At 41.9% G+C, this 22,946-nt stretch overlaps 1 protein-coding gene across 1 annotated transcript; it reads right to left on the bottom strand.

The window, feature by feature from the left end:
- Positions 1–89: 89 nt before the first annotated feature.
- arrb1 (arrestin, beta 1) lies at positions 90–21,267 on the bottom strand. The gene is made up of 16 exons (XM_085795609.1): positions 21,031–21,267; positions 11,207–11,237; positions 10,969–11,029; positions 10,780–10,824; positions 9,799–9,995; positions 8,941–9,000; positions 8,698–8,765; positions 8,302–8,437; positions 7,784–7,868; positions 7,633–7,705; positions 7,352–7,489; positions 7,152–7,235; positions 5,974–5,997; positions 5,768–5,838; positions 2,892–2,940; positions 90–1,755 (listed from the first exon to the last, which is right to left on the bottom strand). Exons 1-16 carry the CDS (start codon positions 21,048–21,050, stop codon positions 1,641–1,643), a joined length of 1,257 nt encoding a protein of 418 aa, XP_085651735.1. The 5' UTR covers positions 21,051–21,267; the 3' UTR covers positions 90–1,640.
- Between the last annotated feature and the right edge of the window lie 1,679 nt (positions 21,268–22,946).

Genomic DNA, 22,946 nt, shown 5'->3' on the forward strand with positions numbered 1-22,946 from the left:
GATGTGTGGGTGTTTTTTTTTAGAACTGACATTGCCAGTACAATAACAAAGAAGTACTTTTTTCAATTTTATACTATGAGAAATACAAGTTTCATTCGAACAAAAGTAGCCAGCATTGTCAAAGGTTAAAAATCAATACAGTCAGCTGAACAAGAACTAATTTAAGTAAAACATAAAATGTAAATAAACATGGGTGTAACCTCTGTTACATGACCCACAGGTTTCTGAAGAGTTCAGAGTCAACTGCTTTACCATTGCCAGCTTGGCAGTACCTGACTCCGCCCCTAACTCCTAGCTAAAAAAAAAAAAAAATGGGGAAGAAGAAGAGACTTAAGTGACAGTCTGTGCCAAGTATACGCTCACCCACTTGTTACTCAAATAGGTCACACCCTTACGAACACATAACTTTAAACTTTAATAAAATATAAACAATTGGCTTATATAAACAGTCATCATGCAGGAGGAAATTATCTGTACAAAACAGGTTTGTACCAGGATGTAAACATGTTTATTTCTTTTAAAGTTGGACATTTAACCATGGGAGTCTATGGGGATTGACTTGTTGTAAATGTTGGTGACGCACTTTAGTGGTCAATAGGGGAACTGCAGTTTTTAGCACTTAGTGTTTTCAGCCACGAAGGTTGATGATAATAGAATACAGTGTAAAACTTTAAATCAAGAACTGTTTGATAAAATACTAAGTCAACATGACACATCAGTGCCACAGACACATTTCAGTCAGTATAAAGAATAAAGGCTCAGACAGCGACTGTCATCTCTCTGCCTGCTGATTTTCATTGCACTGAAGTGAAAGCTGCTGCAGCTGTGTAGGTGGACTGGTGTTGTTCCAAATACTGATGATGATTTGGAAAATGATCAACATGAAAGCATCAAACAACAAACACTTGTATGCGCCTTTAAGATAAAGGGCCATCTTCTATAAAGGTTGAATATTCATGACATTAATAAATCATATAAAGTACTGATACATTTCATGCGAACTAGGCCAAAGGTTCCTCTCAGCTGATTGGTGCCTTTGACAGTTTGACGTCCTCCTAGTTGGTGAGGACATCCTGCAGGTCATGTCTCCTCCGGTATTTCTTCGTGCTCTGTAGCTTCCTCTACACACACACCAACTGTGGAAGGTTTATGAACAAAAACCTATGTCAGCTCTAGTCCATGTTGTGGTTCCAGGTGGTGGAGAGCTGTTCAGGATCAAACCAAGTTGGCAGTTGTTGTTTATGAAGACCGTCTGACATGACACATCAAAACTAATCTCAACACAATGTTACTCGTGTTCGGTCCCTAATGGAAACACGTAAAACAAAGTGACATTGGAAGCATGCTACCAGTCATCGCTAACATACTGTGAGCACCAGTTCAACTCTCCAGCCGGCCAGCATGGGAGTGGAGAGCAGCTCCACCATGACAGATGTCTAGGCTGTGGTAATCTAGCTTTTTACACTCCAGCAGGACGCAGAGAGAGGACAGACATGAACGAGAACACAAACACGGCACCACCGAGTGTTTAAAGGGTGTCCAGACTCTGGTTAGACCTAAAGGTGACCTCCGTTAGCTCCACACTACAAATGGCAGTGAAACAACAACAGCAGCGGCAGCGGCGGCAACGCACGTCGCCTTTATCTGTCGTCGAGTTTGGGTGAGTCCACTGGCTCCTCATCTTCATCCTTGTCGTCTTTTGCCCCCCCGATCAGCCGCTGGCGGGCAAAGTCTTCGAAGATGATGTCATCATCACTGAAGGACGGAGAGAGGGAGGAGGTTATGGAAGCTGATTGACAGCAAAACGAACATAAGATCAAGGAAGTGTTTCAGGTGAGGACAGATGAGAAGTAGAAATAAAAGGACACAAATGTAAGTGAACAAAGACAGAAGATTGGTTTACATGAGCAACCAATTACAAAACTTTGATGAAATGTACAGCTGCAGGGATTCGGTTCAAGTAGAACAAAAGTCTTCACGTTTGTCATCATGGGCCGAAGCCTGATTAGACTCTCTTGTCCTGTGGCTTTAAATGTGGTTTCCTGTGTGGACAACAGTCATGTAAGATGAAAAAGTATCAGTGATCTGGGTGTTTTTATCCTTTCTTAATTTGGAAACAAAGACTTGTTAGTCCTCTTGTACCCATGGCGTTTTCCGTGCAATAAAATAATTCTTCTCATGACAGACATACTGTATTTAGGCTATATAGGTTTGTGTGTGTGTGTGTGTGTGTGTGTGTGTGTGTGTGTGTGTGTGTGTGTGTGTGTGTGTGTGTTTCAACACTGAGTAAAACTCACTTCTAGAAAAATATGTGAACAGTAAAGAGACCACTATTATTTCACCTTTCATGTGTTTCTACTGTGAACAACAACAGCCCCTGGGTACTGAACATGAGACTGAAGGACTGAAGGCATGATGTCTTCTTATGAGTCATTTTTATGAGCCCATTTCTATGTAATCTGATCTGAACTGAAGCGCCCTATCCTTTTTCAGTGATTGTAACTGGTGAACAAATGACTCTCTGCAGTTATCTTGTGGCCATATGAGAATAAAACAATAATCTGTAAAATGCAGAGTTGCTGTTTGTCAGGAGGAGTCATGCTCCAGGCTCTGCTGACAGCAGTAGGAGTTTCCAGTTTGAAGCCCATTTCCTGCAGCTCATAGAGCAGCAGGCATTTAGATACATTAAGACTGAGACTCAGGAGACAAGTCCATCACTGTTAATGCTTCAGCGGGCGGAGAGGAAACCCTCTCTGCCATCAGGGTTATTGACGAAGCAGTAAATCAGGGAAGAGCCAAACACATCACAGAGTAGGGGTAGCATTTGGATAAACTGATGAGGAGGGAGAGAAAGGAGAAGAGACAGAGAGACAGGAGAGATGGCTGCTTACTTTGTGTCAAACTCGATTAAGTTTGTGTCGATTGGAGCTTCATCAGGGGCTGAAAGACAGAGAGAGACAACGAGAGAGTCAGACACTGAACACATCGTCCTGAGAGACACACACTGTGCTAAGATCTCCAAACTATCAAAGTTATCTATTACAGACTCTGTTCACTTTTCAAATCATCACCAGATGTTAGGATGATTTTAACATTTTTCCATCGCTTCCATGAATTCACCTACAAATCATCTCATTATCGGGCAGGATTATGTTCATGTGTTAATATATTCTTCACCAAACCAAAGTGGCACCTCACAGAGCCACTGAAGACCCACCACCCTTGTGATATGGCCAGTAAACATTGGTATGAGCTACAATGTTTATAGTCAGAGCATCCAAAGTCGTATTCATTGGTTTATTTTCATATAACAGCAAAGGAAGTGTACAGGAGGAAGCTGCCACATCCCACACATTAATGCACACACAGTATATTCATACTTGGAATATGAACATCAATTCATGATGTTTTCAGAAGCAGGTGTGTGATTGAAACTGCTGTCATAAGTCATTTCAACGCAATACCACATTTCCATTGTCACCATCTATTGATCTATCTAATTGGCTGAACAGCAAAGTAGGGCAAGTCCTATAATCTGAATGCGTTTTGAGATTAAGAGACTTTTTTAAACAGACACACAGGTTATAAATCTAGTTCACGACTGTGACATGAATGGACCAGGGGCTCAGGCCTACACAACTTGTTACAGGCAGTCTACTAGTTTCCCAGCTGCTCAGGAACTGCAGGGAAGAGGAGGATACAATGAGCCTCACCAAATAAATGACCCAAGTATCATTATGACTACAGGAGGCAGAGGAAGATATGAACATAAGACCAACTGAATAGAAAGAGCAGGAGAAAGAGAGAGAGAAGTCATTATTAACTGCTAAAGAAACTAGCAGATCTGCAACCAGTCAATCCACCAGAGTATGAACTAGACATCAGTCCACCCAGGTGGAGTGAAGTAGACAAAACTGTGCAAAGAGCAAGGGCTGCGTCAACTCCAGGTCCCAACGGACAAGCTCTATAAAAACGCTCCAGATATCCTGTGATTCTTCTGGAAGCTGATGAAAGTCGTGTGGAAGGAAGGAGATACCAACGTTCTGGCGGAGAGCCAGATGGATCCTCATCCCCAAGGAAAAGGACTCATCAGAGATCTGCCAGTTTCACCAGATCAGCCTTCTGAACATCGAGGGAACAATCTTCTTCAGCGTGGTCGCTCACAGGCTGGCAGGATACCTGCAAAGAAACAACCTGATTGACACGTCAATCCAGAAAGCAGGTATCTCAGGCTTCTGCGGGCGTGTGGAACACGCTAGTGTCATCTCGCATCAGATAGGTCGCCAAGAAGGATCTTAACGTGGTGTTCCTGTATCTCGCAAACACCTTTGGCTCAGTCCCTCACAACCTCCTGAGGACAGCCTTCGACTACTTCAGGGTCCCAGCATCTCTCACAACCCTTGTCAAGGCCTACTTCCAGGATGTCCAGCTCAGCTTGACAACAGCAGAGTATACTGTACCACAGCATGTACTCTGCTGTGGTGTGGTAATCATGGCCGGCTGCACCATCTCCCCGCTGGCATTTTCCTTAGCCATGGAGGTCATCATCCGGGCCTCTCGATGGACTGAGGCTGCCGCCGGTCAGAGCCTGCATGGATGATCTCACAACACTCACCACAACCAAGGCTTGCACATTATGGCTACTAAGAAAGCTCCACGAAAACATCAAGCTGGCTCGCATGAAGATCAAGTCGTGCAAGTCCAGAAGATCTCCATTGTCAAGGGGAAACTAGTCTCGCTCGCCAGACCCTCCTCCAGAGAAGAAGGAGAGTCTGGCTGGTCCGCCTATGATTCTGCAATCAGAGAAAAAAACGCTCCGGCCGTTTGGAATTCTTTCAACCAGTCACAATCGTTGTGATCGGCGCCATAGCAACAGTGCGCTTGCAAAATATTGCCGGTTGGGAATTGGATTCGTGACCGCGGTGTAACCACGGTCGGCAACCGTTGACGGATATTTATTCTTTTGTTCGGTTTAACAGCGGTTGGCAACTGCTGACGGTTATTTCTTCTTCTGTTCAGTTCAAGACACGGATGTATAATAGATCCATGGTTCGGTTCCTGTTGTTGTTTGTTGATGTTTCCTTTTAAAAACATCTCCTGGAAAGAGCTGTGGGAGATGGAGGCACTCAGGGTGAGCTTTACCATCAGGGATGCCTACGATGTCCAGCTGGCAGACTTGGCCAAGAAACTCTGCTTCCCAGCTGAGATTGCATCCACAAACCTGTGACCAGACCTTGTTCTGTGGTCGGCCCTGCTCCAACTGGGCCTTCATGAGTTGATAGCATCAAGGGAGTGAACCTGGGATGCTGGGATTCACTGCTGAACCCTCTGGAGGTGTCGTGGGCCTATCAGCGAAACACCCAAGAAGGAGGGTGCCCATTTGACAACCCAAAGAATGCCATCACTCGGGGTGGCGTTTAGCTCACTTGGTAGAGCTGCCGTCACATGTTGAGGCTGCAGTCCTCACCTCCTGCATCCTGCCTCTCTGCCCCCCAAAAATATACTTTAAAAAAAAAAAGAATGCCATCACTCAGTTGACCGTCCCACAGAGTCTCATCGGTGCCTCAGGTAAGTATTTATTGAGGGATATCAACATCAAGTCCTACACAACAGATCAGATTTAATAAAACCTTGTTACTTGTACACCTTTGTTGCACAGATTTTTATGTTTTATACTAGATAAGCTGTTCACTTGGTTGACAGTTAACTGTCTCATTAAGAGAGGCAGATCTGAGTCTGGAGAGATATTAAGATAAACATGACTCACCGTCTCTGTAGATGGATTCTTCTAACGGCTTTGGGTGCATTAATGTGAAGGGCAGCTCAACAGAGACATCACTGAAAAATAAGTCATTACATCTAATTTAGTGATTGGTTGGTTTTAGAGTGCGTTCATTGAGATTTTCAGGTGTCTGATTTTGTTTTAGTGAGTTGATTGGTGATGTGAGTTAGGTGTTAGGTGTAAAAGATTACCTTGCCGCCAGATCTCCCAGGAGCCTGAAATCAATAAACATTTAACACCTTTAGCTTCACAGTAGCAGCAGTGTGTCTTTACTCATGTCTATTCATGTGCTCATTTACTGTCATCAAGATCTTGGCTAAGGCTGTGTAACCTAGGAATTTCTGTTCATCCCATTAACACTGACTGATTTAACTGGCATTAGCTGGGATGTTTATAATCAGTGCATCCATGAGTGTCATCCTGAATCACACAAAAAAAAGACACCAGAGAAGACAACATGTTTCATGTGTTAACCTTAACTGTTTCATTGCAGAACAACAACCTGCTGACTTGAAAGATATCATTAAAGCACCTGCAATGATGATAAGGAATAAAGAGAAACTAGAATTTCACATGAAAACTCTATTCAGTTACAGAGTATGACGTTACAGACTATTGTATCATGTCATGGAGTTCTGTATAAAGGCACAAAATTCCTTGTGATATCAGAGCCAGACGCCACAGAGTCATAAAAAGAGTCCATAATATGAAGTCACTGATTTAGATGGTTCTGTATTAAAGCAGATATCAGTGGAATGTTTTTGTTAATATAAGTCCTAAATAGTCCTATTTTCCGTCAGCAATCACTTACATGAAGTATTTCAGCCTAAACACGAGTCTCTCCGTCACTCTGCTCTGCTGTAACCCGAGGAGAAAATTTTCCTTGTGGGATACAAGTGTTATCCAATGAGGGGAGAGAACGGCATGAAGGGCTGTGTGTGCAGCCAAGGGATGCGCGTGAATGTGGTGACGTAGCACGAGGACCAATTGATGCCTGACAAGGGCGGGGGCTGCTAACTCATGGTGCGTTCAAGGAAACTCGTACTTTGTGTTTTTCCTTCCTGTGAAGTCATACCAGTTCGATCTGGTACGAGTTCACGGGTCGGAAGTTACGAGTGGCCGTTATAGGGAACTTTCACAGACAACAGGACGGTAAAAACACGAGCTACGGGTTACCTGGAACGCTACCAAGTCGTAGTTGTGACTTGAAGCTGTAACTTACGGTTTCAAAAGCCTGCCTTGAACACAGCATTAGCCGAAACGGCCGTGCCGCTGTTATCTGCTTTAAGTCACAGAGTTCCATATTAGGTCACAGATGATGCTGACACAGTTCTGTTAAAAGTCAGACTTAAAAGCCAAGCGCACTGACCCGCCTCGGGACACGACCAGCTTCACTTTGACTTTGTACGACACAATGATGCCAAGAATCTCCTTATTGGCTCCTTCTCTTAACCTGCTCAGGACAAAAAAGGAGAAAATTTTAGTCTGATCAATCAGGCTTTTCAGTTGCCATCACAAGTATGACATATGAATCAATTAGTCAGGCATCATGAGTGGTGTCAGACTCACAGTGTACTGGAGGCCAGGTTGGTGTCCTCATGTTTCAGCTTTCCATCCAGAGCCAGGCCTCGTTTCTCTCGGTTGTTGGCCAGAAAAGGAGTGAGGGTGAAAACTTTGCAGAAAGTTGAACTGGGAGCAACAACATCACTGAAGACAAAAGATTTTTTTTCATTAAGACTTTGTCAACTGAATAGCTCAGATGTCAGCTTGTGACTGAATTCACTAGATCAGCATCAGGATAATTCAGTTTGTAGTTCATTTATTTTCAGACTGAAACAGAGAGGACTCACTCTGATTCCTCAGTGGCTACTGGACATTTGTACTGAGCTGTGTTGAAGAGACAGATGTCTGCATACTGTCGCACTGTAGAAACACAAATCAGTTTTTAATTACACAACACACCCACTACAAACACAGGCAGGAAGCAAAGCTTTGACGTACCTGAGATCTTCATCTTCTTCACAGTCTTGTTGGTGTTGTTTGTGACATGGACATTGACGCTGATGGGCTCTCCATGGTAGTAGATCTGAGAGAGGACAGACACAGGCGCCGAGTTACAGAGGCTGCCCCAGATCTCAAGATCAGGTTTTGTAATAACCACTGGTCCAGGATGTGAGTGGATAACCAGACTTAAATGTGACATTTTGTCAGGATGACAAGCATCTGTACTTCCTGTTCATCTCAAGTGTTTTTCATCGCCTGTGTTTGAGACTGGACTGTGAAGAGCTGCAATTGGGCCCATTGGTGCTTTTCTTGGAGTCAAAGCTTCATCCAAAGGGATCAATGAAAAACTATTAGACATTTATTTATTTATAAGGTTACCAGTGGCTTTGTCTGAAGAAATAATGGAACTGCCATGTGTATTCAGGCCAGGGTCACCAGGGAGGTCTCCTGACGAGGTTAATCCTTCCATGGGTGTGACACACAGTACAAACATGTGTGTAACATGCGGGTGTTACCTCTTTGTCCAGAGACGCCTCCAGGTGTAGAGGTTTGTCTGACATCAGGAACTGTCTGGTGGTTTCTGCTGTTGGCTGAGGGCCAGGTTTTTCTGGAGCATACTGCACCTTCCTGATCACAAGACGCACCGAGTTCCTACAACATCAACACAACACTGAGTACGCCTTCTAATCATGATGAAACTGTGAACTCACTGATGATGATGATGATGACACACAGTGTGATTTGGGCAGGATCACTGTTATGTGACTGTCAGTGGTGAAGTGATCGCCCGGCAGCTGGCAGCCACCCTCTTCTGCGTGCGGGAAGCTGCTAATGCACAACTGATTTCACTTTCATTCATAATTCATCTCTTTATTCTCTCCGGGGTCAGACTGCAGCTGACACACTTTTACCTTTTGTGGATCTTTTCTTCAACATTTTCTGCACAGAAAGCTTTCACCTCGAAGTCGACTCCACAGGCCTGAGGACACAAGACAACAAAGAAATCTCTAATGCCTAATATGGAAATGTAGTTCAGAGAAGAGGTATTATAATTAAAACCTCTGAGGTGGCCAAGACCAGGTTTTAACCACAGAGCTGTTGCGCAGCAGAAATAATCTCGGTGCAAAATTAAAGTAAAAAATCAGCATCCTCACCTTCCCAGTGTCCTCTGGTCCAGGTTGTAGGGTGACGGAGCATGGCAGGTTCAGAGGAATCTATTAACGTATGAAGAAATAATATCATAAAAGAAAGCTGCTAGTATATCTTGTAAACACATTTCATAACTCTAACCTTTATTTTACACTCTATCCTTTATAACTAGTGTTCAGTTTTCTTTAAACTACAGACTCCAGTTTGCTCCTGTCAAGCTTGATCTTTTTTATCTGTGCCTCACAGTGTTTCTACCATAAATAAATGACATGTTTGTGGGCTGTGTGTCCCCTGAAGTCATCTTTTCAGACAGACGTTTGTTTCCGGTACACTGAATGCGGTACAGCGATTAGTGTATGTGGGACCACGTGTGAGAAGCTGCAAATATCCGGTAGGCCTCTCTGACCATGAGAGCACCAAGATATTGGACCTAAACCAAATGATACTAGACTGAAAACAGCTGATACTGGACTCAATGATGATGCAACATGATGACTAAAGCTGTTAAGGATCTTTCCCCACTTTTCTCATCACATGAAATTAACAGTGGTTACAGTTTAGGATCAGTTTGTGGCACTTAGTATAAAAACGTATCTGGTCATATTGATAACCCTGTTATTCAGATTGTCCCTGATTGAATCATATTTTTCTGTACATTCAGACAGTTGGTTTATTTAGACAAAGCCCTTGTCTCGCTGTTTGTGTTCAAATTTTAGTACCAATGTTGAATTAAAAAAATATATATATTTAAAGAAAAGATTGTCTCAATATTGAGTGTCAGGTTTTGTATCAACACTCAATAAAAAGCATTTTCCAGCTGTTGCTGAGCGAAGGGTGTGGAAGAAGCTCTGCAGACTCTGTACCTCGAATGTGAATGGGTAAGCATGTTCTCCCAGCTTTTTAATCAGGCGTTCCTGAAGACGTGTCAGACTCTTCTTCTCTTCTGGCAGCGGAGGAAACGCCTGGACATTAGCCACAAACAGGTCCTTCCGAAACGTCAACCCGAGGACGTCCAAATCCTCACGACCATAACGGAATGCACAGGTCAGAGTCACAAACACTGATGGAAAAGAAATCACAAAATCATTTCCTGATACCTGACCAGTGATTCAAGGTTAACAGGTTCCTCCTGCTTCCAGTCTTTGTGCTAACCTTGATTAAATGTGGTGGATTTATTGAATGATAAACTGTTCTTTTAAATTTATAAAAGTTTAAAATTAAGAGCAGCGGCTCCAGGATGGTTCCCTGGGAAACTCAACAATGGAGGACAAACTTAAACTACTTGTTTAGCTGTAGTTCTCAACCACTCAGCATTTGCTGTCCTGAGGACAATTGTTGAGTTCTGACCTAATTATCACGAGGCGAGTCAATGGAGCTCAGTGTCATTAGCATGTAAGTGAAATGAGAGGCGCTCTTTGTGGATTTGAACAGAATTACATAATTGAATGTAGAAAATGCACCAAGTATTGATCTTCCAGGACCCAGAATAGATGAAGTTTTTTTTTTTTGCCTAGTGTTGGAAGCAGTCTTTGATGCATAATTTAGACTCTCATTTTGGAAATACAATTAACATAAATTTTAACCGGAGGGTTAACAAAAGATAAGATAAATCTAAACAATAAAAATCAATTTAGTTGGAAGGGAGTAGCTTCTGTGTTCAGGAGTGTATCTTCTTCCCCCACAAGGTCATGTGAGATGGGACTAGATTTGAGCCGAAAAATCTGCAACCATAACAGTAAACATCACTTTTCTAGTTTAATGTCTACAAACTATTGATACAAATCACAATAATATTCAAGGAAATATTATTGTGATTGTGAAATATTACCAATTAGTTTCCTCACCTTTCCTCTCCTTCAGGTACTCTGGGTCAATCAGGACGACTCCATCTGCGGGAAAACAGTCAGCAAACAGCTGGAGAGTTACTTATTTCTACTCTGATCTTCATCTTTCCAGATGAACAAACAAATCTTGAAATGAGACCAGACAACACACTGCGCTGACACAACAAACTAAACTCATTCAAATCTCACCAACAGGTTCCACCAGGTCCACGTGGTCCACAAAGTCTCTTTTCCCCAGATAGACAGTGAGCTGAGGAAGGAGCACAAATGTAACAGACAATCAGAATCAGTCCACACAGATTCTTTGTGGTACCTTTGTGTATATTTGTGTTGTGTATTTTCATAGGCCCAGAAATGTGGAGTCCCATATTTTGTCGTTTCAAGTGTATTTGGTGTCATGTAGTGGAAGTCAGGCTTACATACTCACCTTTCCATTGGGACTGGCTTTCTTAAACACTCTGAAAAATAAATAGACACACAAAAGCAAGTCAGTGAAATTTGTTTTGTTTTGACCTTTAACCTTTAAAGAATAATTGTTTGTTATTTCATGGGAGCATCTCTTTCTTATTCCTTCATCTCAGAGTTGTATCTTGCATCTTCACACTGCTTGTTATTCCATGACTGGGATGCAGCACCACAAGATGCTACAGGAAACCATCAGCAGACACTGAGGAGGTCTCCCCCAGGCCCAACTCAATCTCCCTTCTCAACCTCCTGAACCACAGTCCTCATCACAGACGAAGCACCTGTTATCCAGTCCAGGTAGCTCAGACACATCACCTTTTCATCATCACACTTCCTCTCACTTAACACCCACCCCCACCAAACACCACCACCACATTAATCAGTGAGGATTCCATGACAAGGGTTATCATTAAAGAAACCACACACTGTTTTCCTAGTCAGTAGTGCCTGTGCCATTTTAAACTTGTGGATTTATTTCCCTCACTCCAAAGCTCCATCACAAGAACTGTGCAGAATGTGGGAACAACACGTCGTGCAGGGAGTCTGAGCTCATCAAAAAACACTTTCATCTTAGTTTGAGGTTTGATATTGATCTTTTTAATGTTTTTAAGGAATGTAGAAAATCTGTCTTTATTTCTGGCCCCATTCCCACCTGTGGTCGCAGAGCCAAGTGCTTCAGCTGCATTCTGACCTGTACACCAGACAATTTTAGCTTGTCTGGAGACCATATTGATCTCCTCTGTAAAGATGGGATTAGCTACAACAGGCAAGGGAACCAGATGCTGACGGCAAGTATACAGCATGCAGCCTACATGACTGTTTGCAGTCACTGACACACCTGTCTCCACTCAACCGATCTTCTCTAGACAGTTGTTGTTCTTCTAAGCCTGTACAGTGGTCTCCATACTATCTCTGCCTATGCATAAAATGGACACATTCCTCCAATCATAATAAACTCCCAGCAGACCTAAAAAAAAAAGAAAGAAAAAAAAAGATAAATAATTAACACCACGTTTTTCAACCATCTCCTCCCTCTACAACTCGGTAACAGGCCGTATCATGACCGGAGACCACCACATGGAACTGATACCTGCAACGTACCACACACCAATTGTGGATCCTATGCAGGAATTTCTAAACAACATATCCAAAGAAATAGACCTCCTGAATGCATAATGACAATCAGTTCATTTATAATGAAAGATTTGTTACAAACAGCTTAGACTTACTCATGTTAACTGGGACATGTTTGACCTCAGCAGACTCAGCTGCCGCAGTAGAGGCCTCCTCCTTATTTTGAACATGTCCATCCTCCTCGACCTAAACCTAACCCTCTGGAAGAGGAGATGGCTCTGCTGTGTTTTAAGTGCCATGTTATTTAATTTGGCATTTTTTTTAATCTTTTGAAATCCAAAGCTTTCATGTTTTGTCTCCATTTTATGTATTTTAGTCTATAAACCTACAAAGTGCAATAACCTTACATCATGTTCTAATCTTTTCTTAATTGTTTTATTCAAGTGCTGTAATGACAGAGTACTTATTGTAGGGGATTATAACATTCATGTTTTCTCTCCTGCATATTTTATGAGTGGTGAGTTATTAGATCTATTGGAATCTTTCAAACTGTCTTTCAGCCAATTAACAAAGAGCGACCTCCAGCTAAAGGTAGAGACATACGTTCATCTCTCCTTTCTAGTATGTTGTTGGACACTCATTGTAACTATCTGAGCCTAAGTGTGAAAAAAATGCACGTTTATAGGGCGAACTTTGACGGGAGCCACTCGCCCGGTTGAAGAGCGTCAGCTGGGCTGCAGGCTGCCTGCCCGGCTCAATACTGGAGACACCTCAATAATTGTTTTATCCATCACGCACGTATACAGAAAAACAAATGAAAACAGGGGCCAGTTTGAAAAAAAACTAAGTTTCCCTTTAATGGAAGCCAACCAAATCAGTTATTACCCATAGGACCCCTGAAGAATGGATGTCAATCTACCAGAACACAGTAAACATATTTGTTCAATATAATATCCAAAAACAATCACAACCCAGAGTCTTATATTAAGTCATTATTTTCTGTCCTCATTGGCCCATGAGCAGACCACACAATTATTTCCCTTTGTTGTTTTTAATTCCCCCATTATTATCATCATTCTTGTCCTTGTTGTTGTTGGCTGTAGGCCTACCTCCATTATTATCTGAACTGTTAGGACATGTCTGGACACTGTGTGGCCAATATGTCAAACTGGGGACAAAGTTGAAAACTGTTGTGGAGCTGGCGTATGATCCAGTCCAGTATCAGCTGGCCTCAGTCTAGTATCACAATAAAGCCATCCTAATTTCCATGTTTTCTTCTGTGTCTGTTGTCATGACAACTGAACAAATTTGAAGGCAACATGTTAGGGTCAGCATTACCTCCGAGCTGCTGCTCTGCTACTATTCAAATTCTTTTATACCATCAGCAGTCGATCAGTTAAAGTAAATAGACTGAGCTGTGATCTCAGCTGCCTTTACTGCAGCATGACCACTCACAAGTAAAAGTTAGAAGAGACTCAGTGTCTTTCTTATGTAGTCGCTCTCACAGAGGACAGCCTCCATCTTTGTAACAAACTGCTCTACCTTTATGACACCCCAGAGGGGAGACCTGGAAACTCTCTTCTGTGGAAAGTAGCTCAAGTTTGTCTAAAAAGTTGTTTATCACCGTGTGCTCTATTTCAACAGCCCACAGTCCTTGGTCTAAAGTGCATGGGACAAGTGCATTCAGGGTGTGTTTAAGTCAAATTTGCTGTTCAAACAACAGAACAACAGAGTTGTTGTTATAGACACATAATTGTTCTAAGCACTCAAAGCAATCAGCCATCTCCCACTCCCTTTAAAAGGCAGCTGCACTTACACCTTGTTCTATTTCTTTCTGTTATCATGCCACAGTGCGCTTCAGTCACAATTAGATTTTATTTGTGATCAGTTGATTGGACTGACTGACTGGTGAGCCCCTTCCCGACCAGTGGGCCCAGTCATGACCTCTGAGCTCAGTTCCCCCATATGCACACATGCAGATGTTAGTCGTCTTCTTATACTATGAGAAATGTGAATAGCTATATTTACAGTTCATTATGAGTCAAGGCCTTGATGATGAATGGGAGACACTGCTTGTGTGTTAAGCATATTTTGTGCTTATATGGAATATAATAATCTCTTAATAATGAAATCCTGTGACATTACTTTATATGGGTGTTAAACTTCCCTTTGTTTCAAGATAAGACAACACTCACAATGCCCCTGACCAAATCTTATTTTAAGACTAACATACCCACCGGCCTTCAGATGGACGCAGGAATACAGAGATGACAACTGCACCAGTCTGAGATTAGCAAGGAGAGTTCAGAGTAAAGTGAGTGCTTTCTTGAAATAAAGTCAGCTGAAATAAAGTTTTGAAGGAGAAATGGCCAATGGGTAAAAATTCAATGCAGTCACATGGCATTTGGCTGACCAATGGCAGAATTATGACCATGATTATCATCATGGTCAGTCAGTCAGTTTGTCGCAGCCAAAGATGTCCTCTTCAAAAATGTACCTTAATTTTCCTGACACTTCTTGACTCTCTCCAACTTTACAAAGTTGTTGTTATTGGTAATTTTCAAAAATATTCCAAATTTGCCCATGATTTTATACAGATGTTCCCATCTAAAATGTCCCCTAAATTTTTTTTTTTTTTTTAATTGTCTAAAAAAGTTTATCTTCCCTGAATTTACCCTCGGCACAAACATAAGAGCACGAACAGTGGGCTCAGATTTTCTTTGAGGGAAGTCCTGCTGTCAGTTTATTACTATAATCATCATCATCATCATCATCATCATCATCATCATCATCATCATCATCATCATCATCATCATCATCATCATATCATCACCACCACCCCTGTCTTTATAATCAGCAGTAGTTTCCTGCCTGAAAATCTCAGCTCCCTCCCCTCCTCCTCTCTTTGTTAATGTTGTCATAAATTAGTTGCTGTGGATCCATTAGCTTTCAGCTTCCTCCTGAATGGACCTTCATCATCAATCAGAAGCATTACGATGCTGCTGCTTTACCGGAAACAGTGAAACTCCTGGGAGCTTGCTCAGTGTGTAATCTCTGCAATTAGACCAATTAAACTTTAACACAGAGCAGGTCTGCAGCTTCAAGTTGCCAATCACAAACCAACACCAGCAGAATGGGTCAATAAACTAGAGTTCATATTCACTCAGTTTGAGATGTTTATCTCAGTTTCAGTGAATGGACTCATTTATCTTCTGCTGACTCCTTCTATGGCAGAATGAATGTACTTAAAGTAACATAAACTCCTCAGTAAATAAAAGTTACATTAAATCCATAAATTATTTTACATTAAAGACAATAGAGTAAGTATTCTCTCTATAAAACATTGACGTGATCCCACCATGTCCCAGACTCGATACAGATCCCCACTGACCTGAGTGAAGCACAGTAAGGTCATTCAGAGGAGAACAGCGCTTTCATACATTTCACTGTTTAATAGAAACAACATGAGCAGCTTCACTCCACTGCCACAGACAGTGACAGAGACAGAGGACGACTGAGTGTGACTGAGTGACAAGAGAGACCAGAAACAAGGTTAAAGACTCATTCAGACAGAAGATGTTACAGAGGACCGACCAGAGAGAAGACACCCTCATCATTGATTTGTGTTCTTCAGTGCAGAGTTACAGTGTGAGATCCTGCCTCGCGCTGTCAGGTCATGTTTCATCACAGCATACACACTCATCCTAAAGCATTGACTTTTACTGCACTAAAATTTTCTTCTGTCATTAAACAATCCTGGAATGAGACACTGAAGAATGTGCCCATTAATCTTTACTAAACTAAATAGGCTAAATCAAAGTGCCTAAACAGTTGCAAGTTGTAGATGTCCATTCATACTGTACTGTACATTCAAGTTATTTTACTGGAAATACATGTAACATTTGTGCAGTTCATTATTTACTCATGATGCACATATATAATTATTTACACACACAAAGGGCATAATGCCTTCCTGCTGCACTGAACCTTCCTGTCATTATTCACTCGTAACTTCTTTGAATAAAAGCTTCTGCCAAATGAAATGTAAACAAATGTAAAGGTGAGTGGTTACGTTCATATAAGATGAAATATGATGTCCATGCATCTTTAAAAACTGTTTTAACAACCTCTTGTATCTATCTAGTTTATCAGTCTCCTCCTCACCTCTCACTGGTTAGTTTATTAACATAGAGACGGTAAAGTGACCAAAGACCTAATTCCAACACAAGCTCTTAACCCTCCCCTACCATCCCTAATAACTACATTTTTTCATTTGATTGATTTAATTATATCAGGACTAAGGAGACAAGGATCTAGTCAGATGGAAGATGAGAAATGAAAAAAGTCCAACATTTATTCAGTTAATAATTTTCCCTTTATCAGCTAATGTGGGGAGTGCCATGTTATTGCCCACACACATGCATCTTTGTAATTGCTGTTTTTAAGATATTAATTTAATTAGTCTATAATGCCCTTTCTGAAATAATCACAATGAATTTCCAACAGAGAAAGGTTAGAAGCTTCAGACTTAGAGTTGGATTAGAGCTGGGTGTTTGTATGGAGAAAAGGAAACCGCTGTTTAATGTTTTATCCAGACTGATCCAGACCCGCACTGAACACTCATGTTACAGCCACTCTAATGTTAATCAGGTGACTTTCTCTGATGTTCTCCAAAGAACCAGTGCTAGAGAGAATGGGACAAGAAAGAAAGCAGCTGATGCAAACAATGAAAAATGCAGCAGCACATTAACAAACAGGTCGACATGTGTTTAAGCTGCTGGCCTGAAACTCCTGACACAGGTGAGTCAGTTACCTGTGAGCACTGCACTGTACTGTTCACAACAGAGAAGCAGAGGACATAAAAAGGAAACTTGTGTGATTTATTGAAATTTGACTGATGCTAAAATTATTATTTTTTCTTCCTGTAGCTTACTGACAAAATGAAAACATAAAAAAGTTAACAAATAGGCTATATTAGAAAGCAAAAACTGAAATATCACAAAGTCATAGGTCTTCAGACACTCTATTGTGACACATTTAGCGCAGGTTTCTCTGTTTCTCCTGATCATCTTGATTGAGGTCCACCTGCTAAACTGAAATGACTGGACTTCAACATCTGTAAAGTGTCTGAGTGTATAGACTCACCTCAGCTTCCCTCAGCTTTCACACCCTTTTCCCCACACCCTACTCTTCAGATTCATTGTGTGCTGATAATGAAACTAGTAAACAACACTGAGCCTGAGCATTACATCATTAAAGGTAAGTCAAGTGAATCAGCTAATGGTACAGCTGTTAAAACCAAAGGCCCAACAGTGTTGTTAGAGTTGCTAGGCAACAGGAGCCACTTGCAACACAGTAAAGGCAAAAAAAACAAAAAAAAAACAACCTTTAATAGGTTACAAGTCATCTTCTTTATTTGTAATAATAGGCCTAATAATAAGAAGAATGTGTCTCCTGGTTTTGGTTTTGGTTTTCATTCTGTTTTCTTAGCCTACCTTACAAACAACACATGAAATAGTCATGTGAAAACTAAAACCTTCACACCTGATAGTGTTTGAAGAATGTTTCATCACTTGATAAAATCCCTGACAGTGCTCCTCTGCTCAGCCTCTGTTCATCTGATCGATCAGGACGCTCCAGCTGAGGAAACACTAACACACTGATCAATCGCTGCCACAGGGGACAACTGAAGACTCCCCCAGTAGCTACCGAGTCACTCTGGCACCTGAACGCCTCCCCGCTTGAGGCAGGTCCTACCCTCACAGCTGTTTCCCTCCATTTAAACCAAAATAAAAGCTGTGAAATGTTTCATGTCCTTGACACAGGACGGGATTTATTGTTCCTGATAAATCACAGGCCTCTGTGGTTTCCTGTGTGGCCGGATCCCTTCAGCAGGGGACAATAGTCTACAGCCATGCAGCTCGGTCAGGCTGTAAGCTAAATGCTAACACCAGCATGCTGTTCAGTGTCTAGCTGTGGCTGGTGGGAGCCAAAGTAGCCATAGTGCACACATGAAAATGTGAGCTGATGCTTTAGTTACTACAATTCATCCTGACAGCATGAAAATTTGAACCAGACCAACATTTGCATCTGTATAGCTGCTAACAGGGCTCAACAGGCCTGTCTGAAAAATTGCTCACCACGACTACTGCAACAGGGCTTACTATTTTGTAGTGCTGTCTGAAGGTAGTGATATAGGCCTATCCCACAATGCATTGAAGTGCACAACCAATATCGCTAAACAGCAAAAACACAATAGCTGCAGTCCAATAAATGTTCTTCTATCATCCACACCTGTCAGGTCAGGATTTAATTCACAATCACAATGGTTAGGAGGCCTGGCACAGCTCAGCTCCATCATAACTCAGTGAGCTGCTGATCCAAACCCTGCTGGCAGGTTTATCAGAACAGCAGCATCTGACAACGGCACAAATTAAAGTGCTAAAATAAGGCATAAAAGGCTGTAAAACACCACATCAAATAAACACGGTGGCAATTACACATTCATTCTGTGGTTCAAATTTTAGCAGCTCTGTGCCAGTCTGTCCAACATTGAAATATATCCCCCTCACAGAGCTGCTGTAATGGCGGGAGACTCCAACACTGGATTTTCCACTTGTTCCTAAGAGGAAGTAGAGTAACAGTAAAGAGACTATGACAGTCAGACCTTGGTCCACCCAAGTCTCTGGTTATTCTCACGAGAAACCTCAAACCAACATTTTTGAAATAATTACCTGCCTTTTTACTTTTATTATAATTATTAAATGTAATTTTGTTTTAAGTTTTGATGTGTGATTGTAGGAAGACTGCAAGAAACTCTCATGTGTAGAGAGATTAACTGGTTGTCTGACTAACTCCACCTGACAGCTGGTCGTCTGAAATAAGGCTGCGGTCATGTGTCATCCTCTCTTATTGAAGGAGGTTTGGTTGGAATCAGAACAGAAGAAAGTTGAAGTGTTTGAGCTGCTGATTCTTTCTGTTTGTGTGAAACTCCCCTCAGCTGACAGGGAGGCTCTCTCCAGAAGCAGCAGGGCTCAGTGTGAGCTGCTCTGTATGTCCGACTGATCACACTGAACTCATTAATATTCTCCTGACACAACACTCTCAGATCATTCAGCCTGCAAACACAGAAACACACTCAGCACTCGGATACGGGACCATATCAGTCACAGAGCAGAAATGTACATGTTGTGTGGTGTGAATACAAACAACATAAAGAAGCTCTGAACTGCCAGAGGCAGAAGGCTAAATGAGGTCGAACTTAACAGAGTCTTTTTATCTGTTATATTGGAGGAGTGCAGAGGTCAAACTGAGAAACCAGAATGTAGCAGAGAGTAAACAAGTCTCACACAGGTTGGTGCTGGTTAAAGGCTTCACATGAAAATCATGAATAAAAAACTAAAGCTGAACGAGCAAAAGAATAAAACACGCATTAACTGGTGAGATGAGCAGGACTGTAAATACCAGCTCAGCCATGTTAGCATCTACCAGAGCGTTGTTGCCACTGATTCTAGGAGTTAGCTGTAGGTTTAATCTTGAGACCTGTGTTTTTAGCCTGTAGTCTATCTGGTTCCCTGTAGTCAAATAGCCCCAGTACCGACAGCTGTGATCAGCTCCTGTCTGCAGGCTGTCAGGATGTTCAACCACCGCCACTGGATCACTGTGATACTGAAGCAAACTTTACAACAGGAGGCTTCTCAGAAAAAACTCTGCAGCAACTGGGGCTTCATTCTGAGGGGAGAATTTGTGGTGATTGGTTGGTCTGTAGATGTATTCTGATTGGTTGGCTTGTATTTATGGGTCATAGTAGAATCACACTGCAATTCACAAAGCAGAATGGTCTGGTCCATGTTGGTGCAGGCAGAATTGTAACTTTTTACTCCTAATCTGACCCGTGTACATGTGTGTTATCAGTAGGTTTGCATATCTATAGCTAACACCACCTAGGAATCATCCCGACTTTTGTTGACAGTATGCAACATGGTGGTGTGGAGGAATGTGTCTAGATTATTTGGTAAAATGAGTCACATTAGTTCAAGGACTAACTTCCACTGTGTTCACATCAGACTAACATCAAGTCCTCCTATGATAAATCCTATAATAAATATAATCTGTTACAGTTCTGACTCCAAATCAGAACAGCAAAGAGTTTAATACCAGTATAATATAGAAATAACAACAAAAAACCAAGACAATTAATTTACAAATCCATCCTCCCTCATAAACGACAGTGTACAGAAGAGAGATCATGTCAATGTGACAGTGGTAAAGTAAAATTATAATAACAATACTTTTTTTAAACAAGTAATAAGTAATGAAAAATGTATTACATTTTTGGCACCACCCCCACCTTCTTCCCAACCCCCCCCCCCCTCAGTGTCCATGCTTCCTGCTATTATATCTGGAATATCAAAATAAGGATGACAAAAAAAAATACCTTCAAAGAAACCATGAGAGACGTCACACTGCTTGGGGTTTTGACAGATCATTATGTAACATTACAACAAGACACGCACTCTCTCGCTCACACACACCTTGTATCTGTATCTGAATTTAAAGGTTGTACAGGGAACCAGCAGCAGAATGATGTCAAAGAGCCATAAAACCCAAACAGCAGTCCTCCGTATGAAATCACACACACATTTGTCAGGCTGTGTTACTAAAAAACACATACACACGCACGCACACACACACACACACACTAGATCTTACCTGGTTCCTTTATCTCCCATCCTGTCGACGCCAACGAGCTGACAGCAGCCGGACAGAGAGATGATGGAGGAGGAGGAGGAGGAGGAGGAGGAGGATGGAGGGATGCCGTCACCGTGGAAACTGAGGGGAGGATGTTTCTCTCTCTCTCTCTCTCTCTCTCTCTCAGGAAGTCGTCGTCATGCCGTCAGATTCTCCTCAGCACATGGAAAAACCTCCATTTAAGCACCGATCCACTGAGCGACTAACTGAATCCACCACTCTGCTCCTCCTCCTCTTTAACTCACCCTCCCTCTCTCACTGCCTGTTTCTCTCTCTCTCTCTCTTCCTCTCTGCCTGTCAGACTCATTAGCAATAAAATGTGTTAAAACATGAAACACCCAGAGGACAGATTTTATTTCTGTCTGTGACATTAGCACCATGCTGACAGCTGGACACTAACCTCCACCACTGACACTCCACGACTGCCCTTCAGTACATAAATGTAAATAATCATTTATATTTTATCTCTTACCCAAGAACACAACCCACAGAGAAACACAGACCAGAGTGGAGCACAACTTATTGCGTTAAGATAAAATCATTTACACATTTTTGGTGATATTTAAATGCAAACTGCCCTGCCTATACAAATATATGTGTTTGTATAAGTTTCTCAAAATTCTAATAATGAATCTTTTATGGACTAATCTTTGCAAGAACCACATTATGTCCTCACACTCACATCCACAGTAAAAAAATGTGTCCAACAGTATCCACTAAACCGAAAAATATTATGGCTTCCTCTTTTTTATGTTGACAAAAATAGATAAATAAATACAGAAATAATCAAAATGAAATCATTAAGAGTGTTCTTAACTCAAATTCTTTATGAACATGGTGGAATAACATGAACACATAACAAGGTAGCATAATGATTGAATTTATGTTTATTACTGTTACCATATCAACTGAGGTCTTGCGCACCACTGATGCCCAGGATGGTGCATACAGTATTCGATCATGTTTGTTGATGCCTAAAGCAACCGGTGGGACACTGAAGCTGCTCCATGATGACTTAAGTGGGGGGGGGGGGGGAGACACCAGAGTGAAGAATGGAGGTCTGCATGAGAAGAAAATTAAAGTTACAACCAACTTTGGCCTACGATGTGAAGCACTTTTTGAGGAGGTGTGTTCTTGTAGTGAATTAGTTAAAACATCCATTAAAGCACACCAGGATGACAAGATGTTCAGTCTTAGAGGTTTGGTTGAAGCCTGTAGTTCCCTCTATGCAGATATATCAGAGCCTGACTGACATTTGAAATGACAGTGGAGTCACTTAGTGGGAATGGCAGGTACAACTTGGTGTCATCAGCATAGCGGTGATGTGAGATGCCATGTGAGTGGATAACTGGGCCCAAGGAGGTGGTGTCTATTGCAAAGAGAAGAGGCTCCAGGACCAACCCTTGGGGCGCTCCACTAAGGAGGGAATGGACCACTGATACTTTCCCTTAGCATGACACAGTGAAGAAGTAACTAGAGGGATATGATTCAAACCAAGAGAGAGGTCTGCCTGAGACATGTTAGAGAGCACAGACAGCAGGACGGTGAGAGGTCCAGCAAGATAAGATCTCAGGACTGAGCTTAGCTTTAGCACTTTCTTGTGCATTTTGATACAGCTCGCAAACTGGTTATACCTAGCGAAAAGGCCTTAAAGCGGTTTGGTCCTTGTAGTGTTACTGTGTTGGGTATTAATCAGTCCCTCAGTTTAAATCAGTGATCAGTTTCTGTAGTTCGGTCGATCAGGTCGGAGGCAGCAGCTGCTCCCTGTTTCCTCATTAATGACCTCAGTGTGAAACAGCCTCCAGCGCTGTGGCTTCTCCTCCTTATTATCACCCACTATTTTTAAACTTGACAACAAGACTTCAACAGTTTGTCAT

Source organism: Trachurus japonicus, chromosome 13 (assembly GCF_045865225.1).
Source record: "Trachurus japonicus isolate A0001 chromosome 13, Traja_1.0".
In the NCBI taxonomy this organism is placed as follows: Eukaryota; Metazoa; Chordata; class Actinopteri; order Carangiformes; family Carangidae; genus Trachurus; species Trachurus japonicus.

Coding starts and splice junctions, on each gene's coding strand:
- arrb1 (XM_085795609.1), bottom strand. CDS start 21,050: ATGGGAGATAAAGGAACCAG. Junction 8,438..8,697: donor GAAGAAAAGATCCACAAAAG/GTAAAAGTGTGT, acceptor TTGATGTTGTAG/GAACTCGGTGCGTCTTGTGA. Junction 7,869..8,301: donor AGGCGTCTCTGGACAAAGAG/GTAACACCCGCA, acceptor GTCCTCTCTCAG/ATCTACTACCATGGAGAGCC.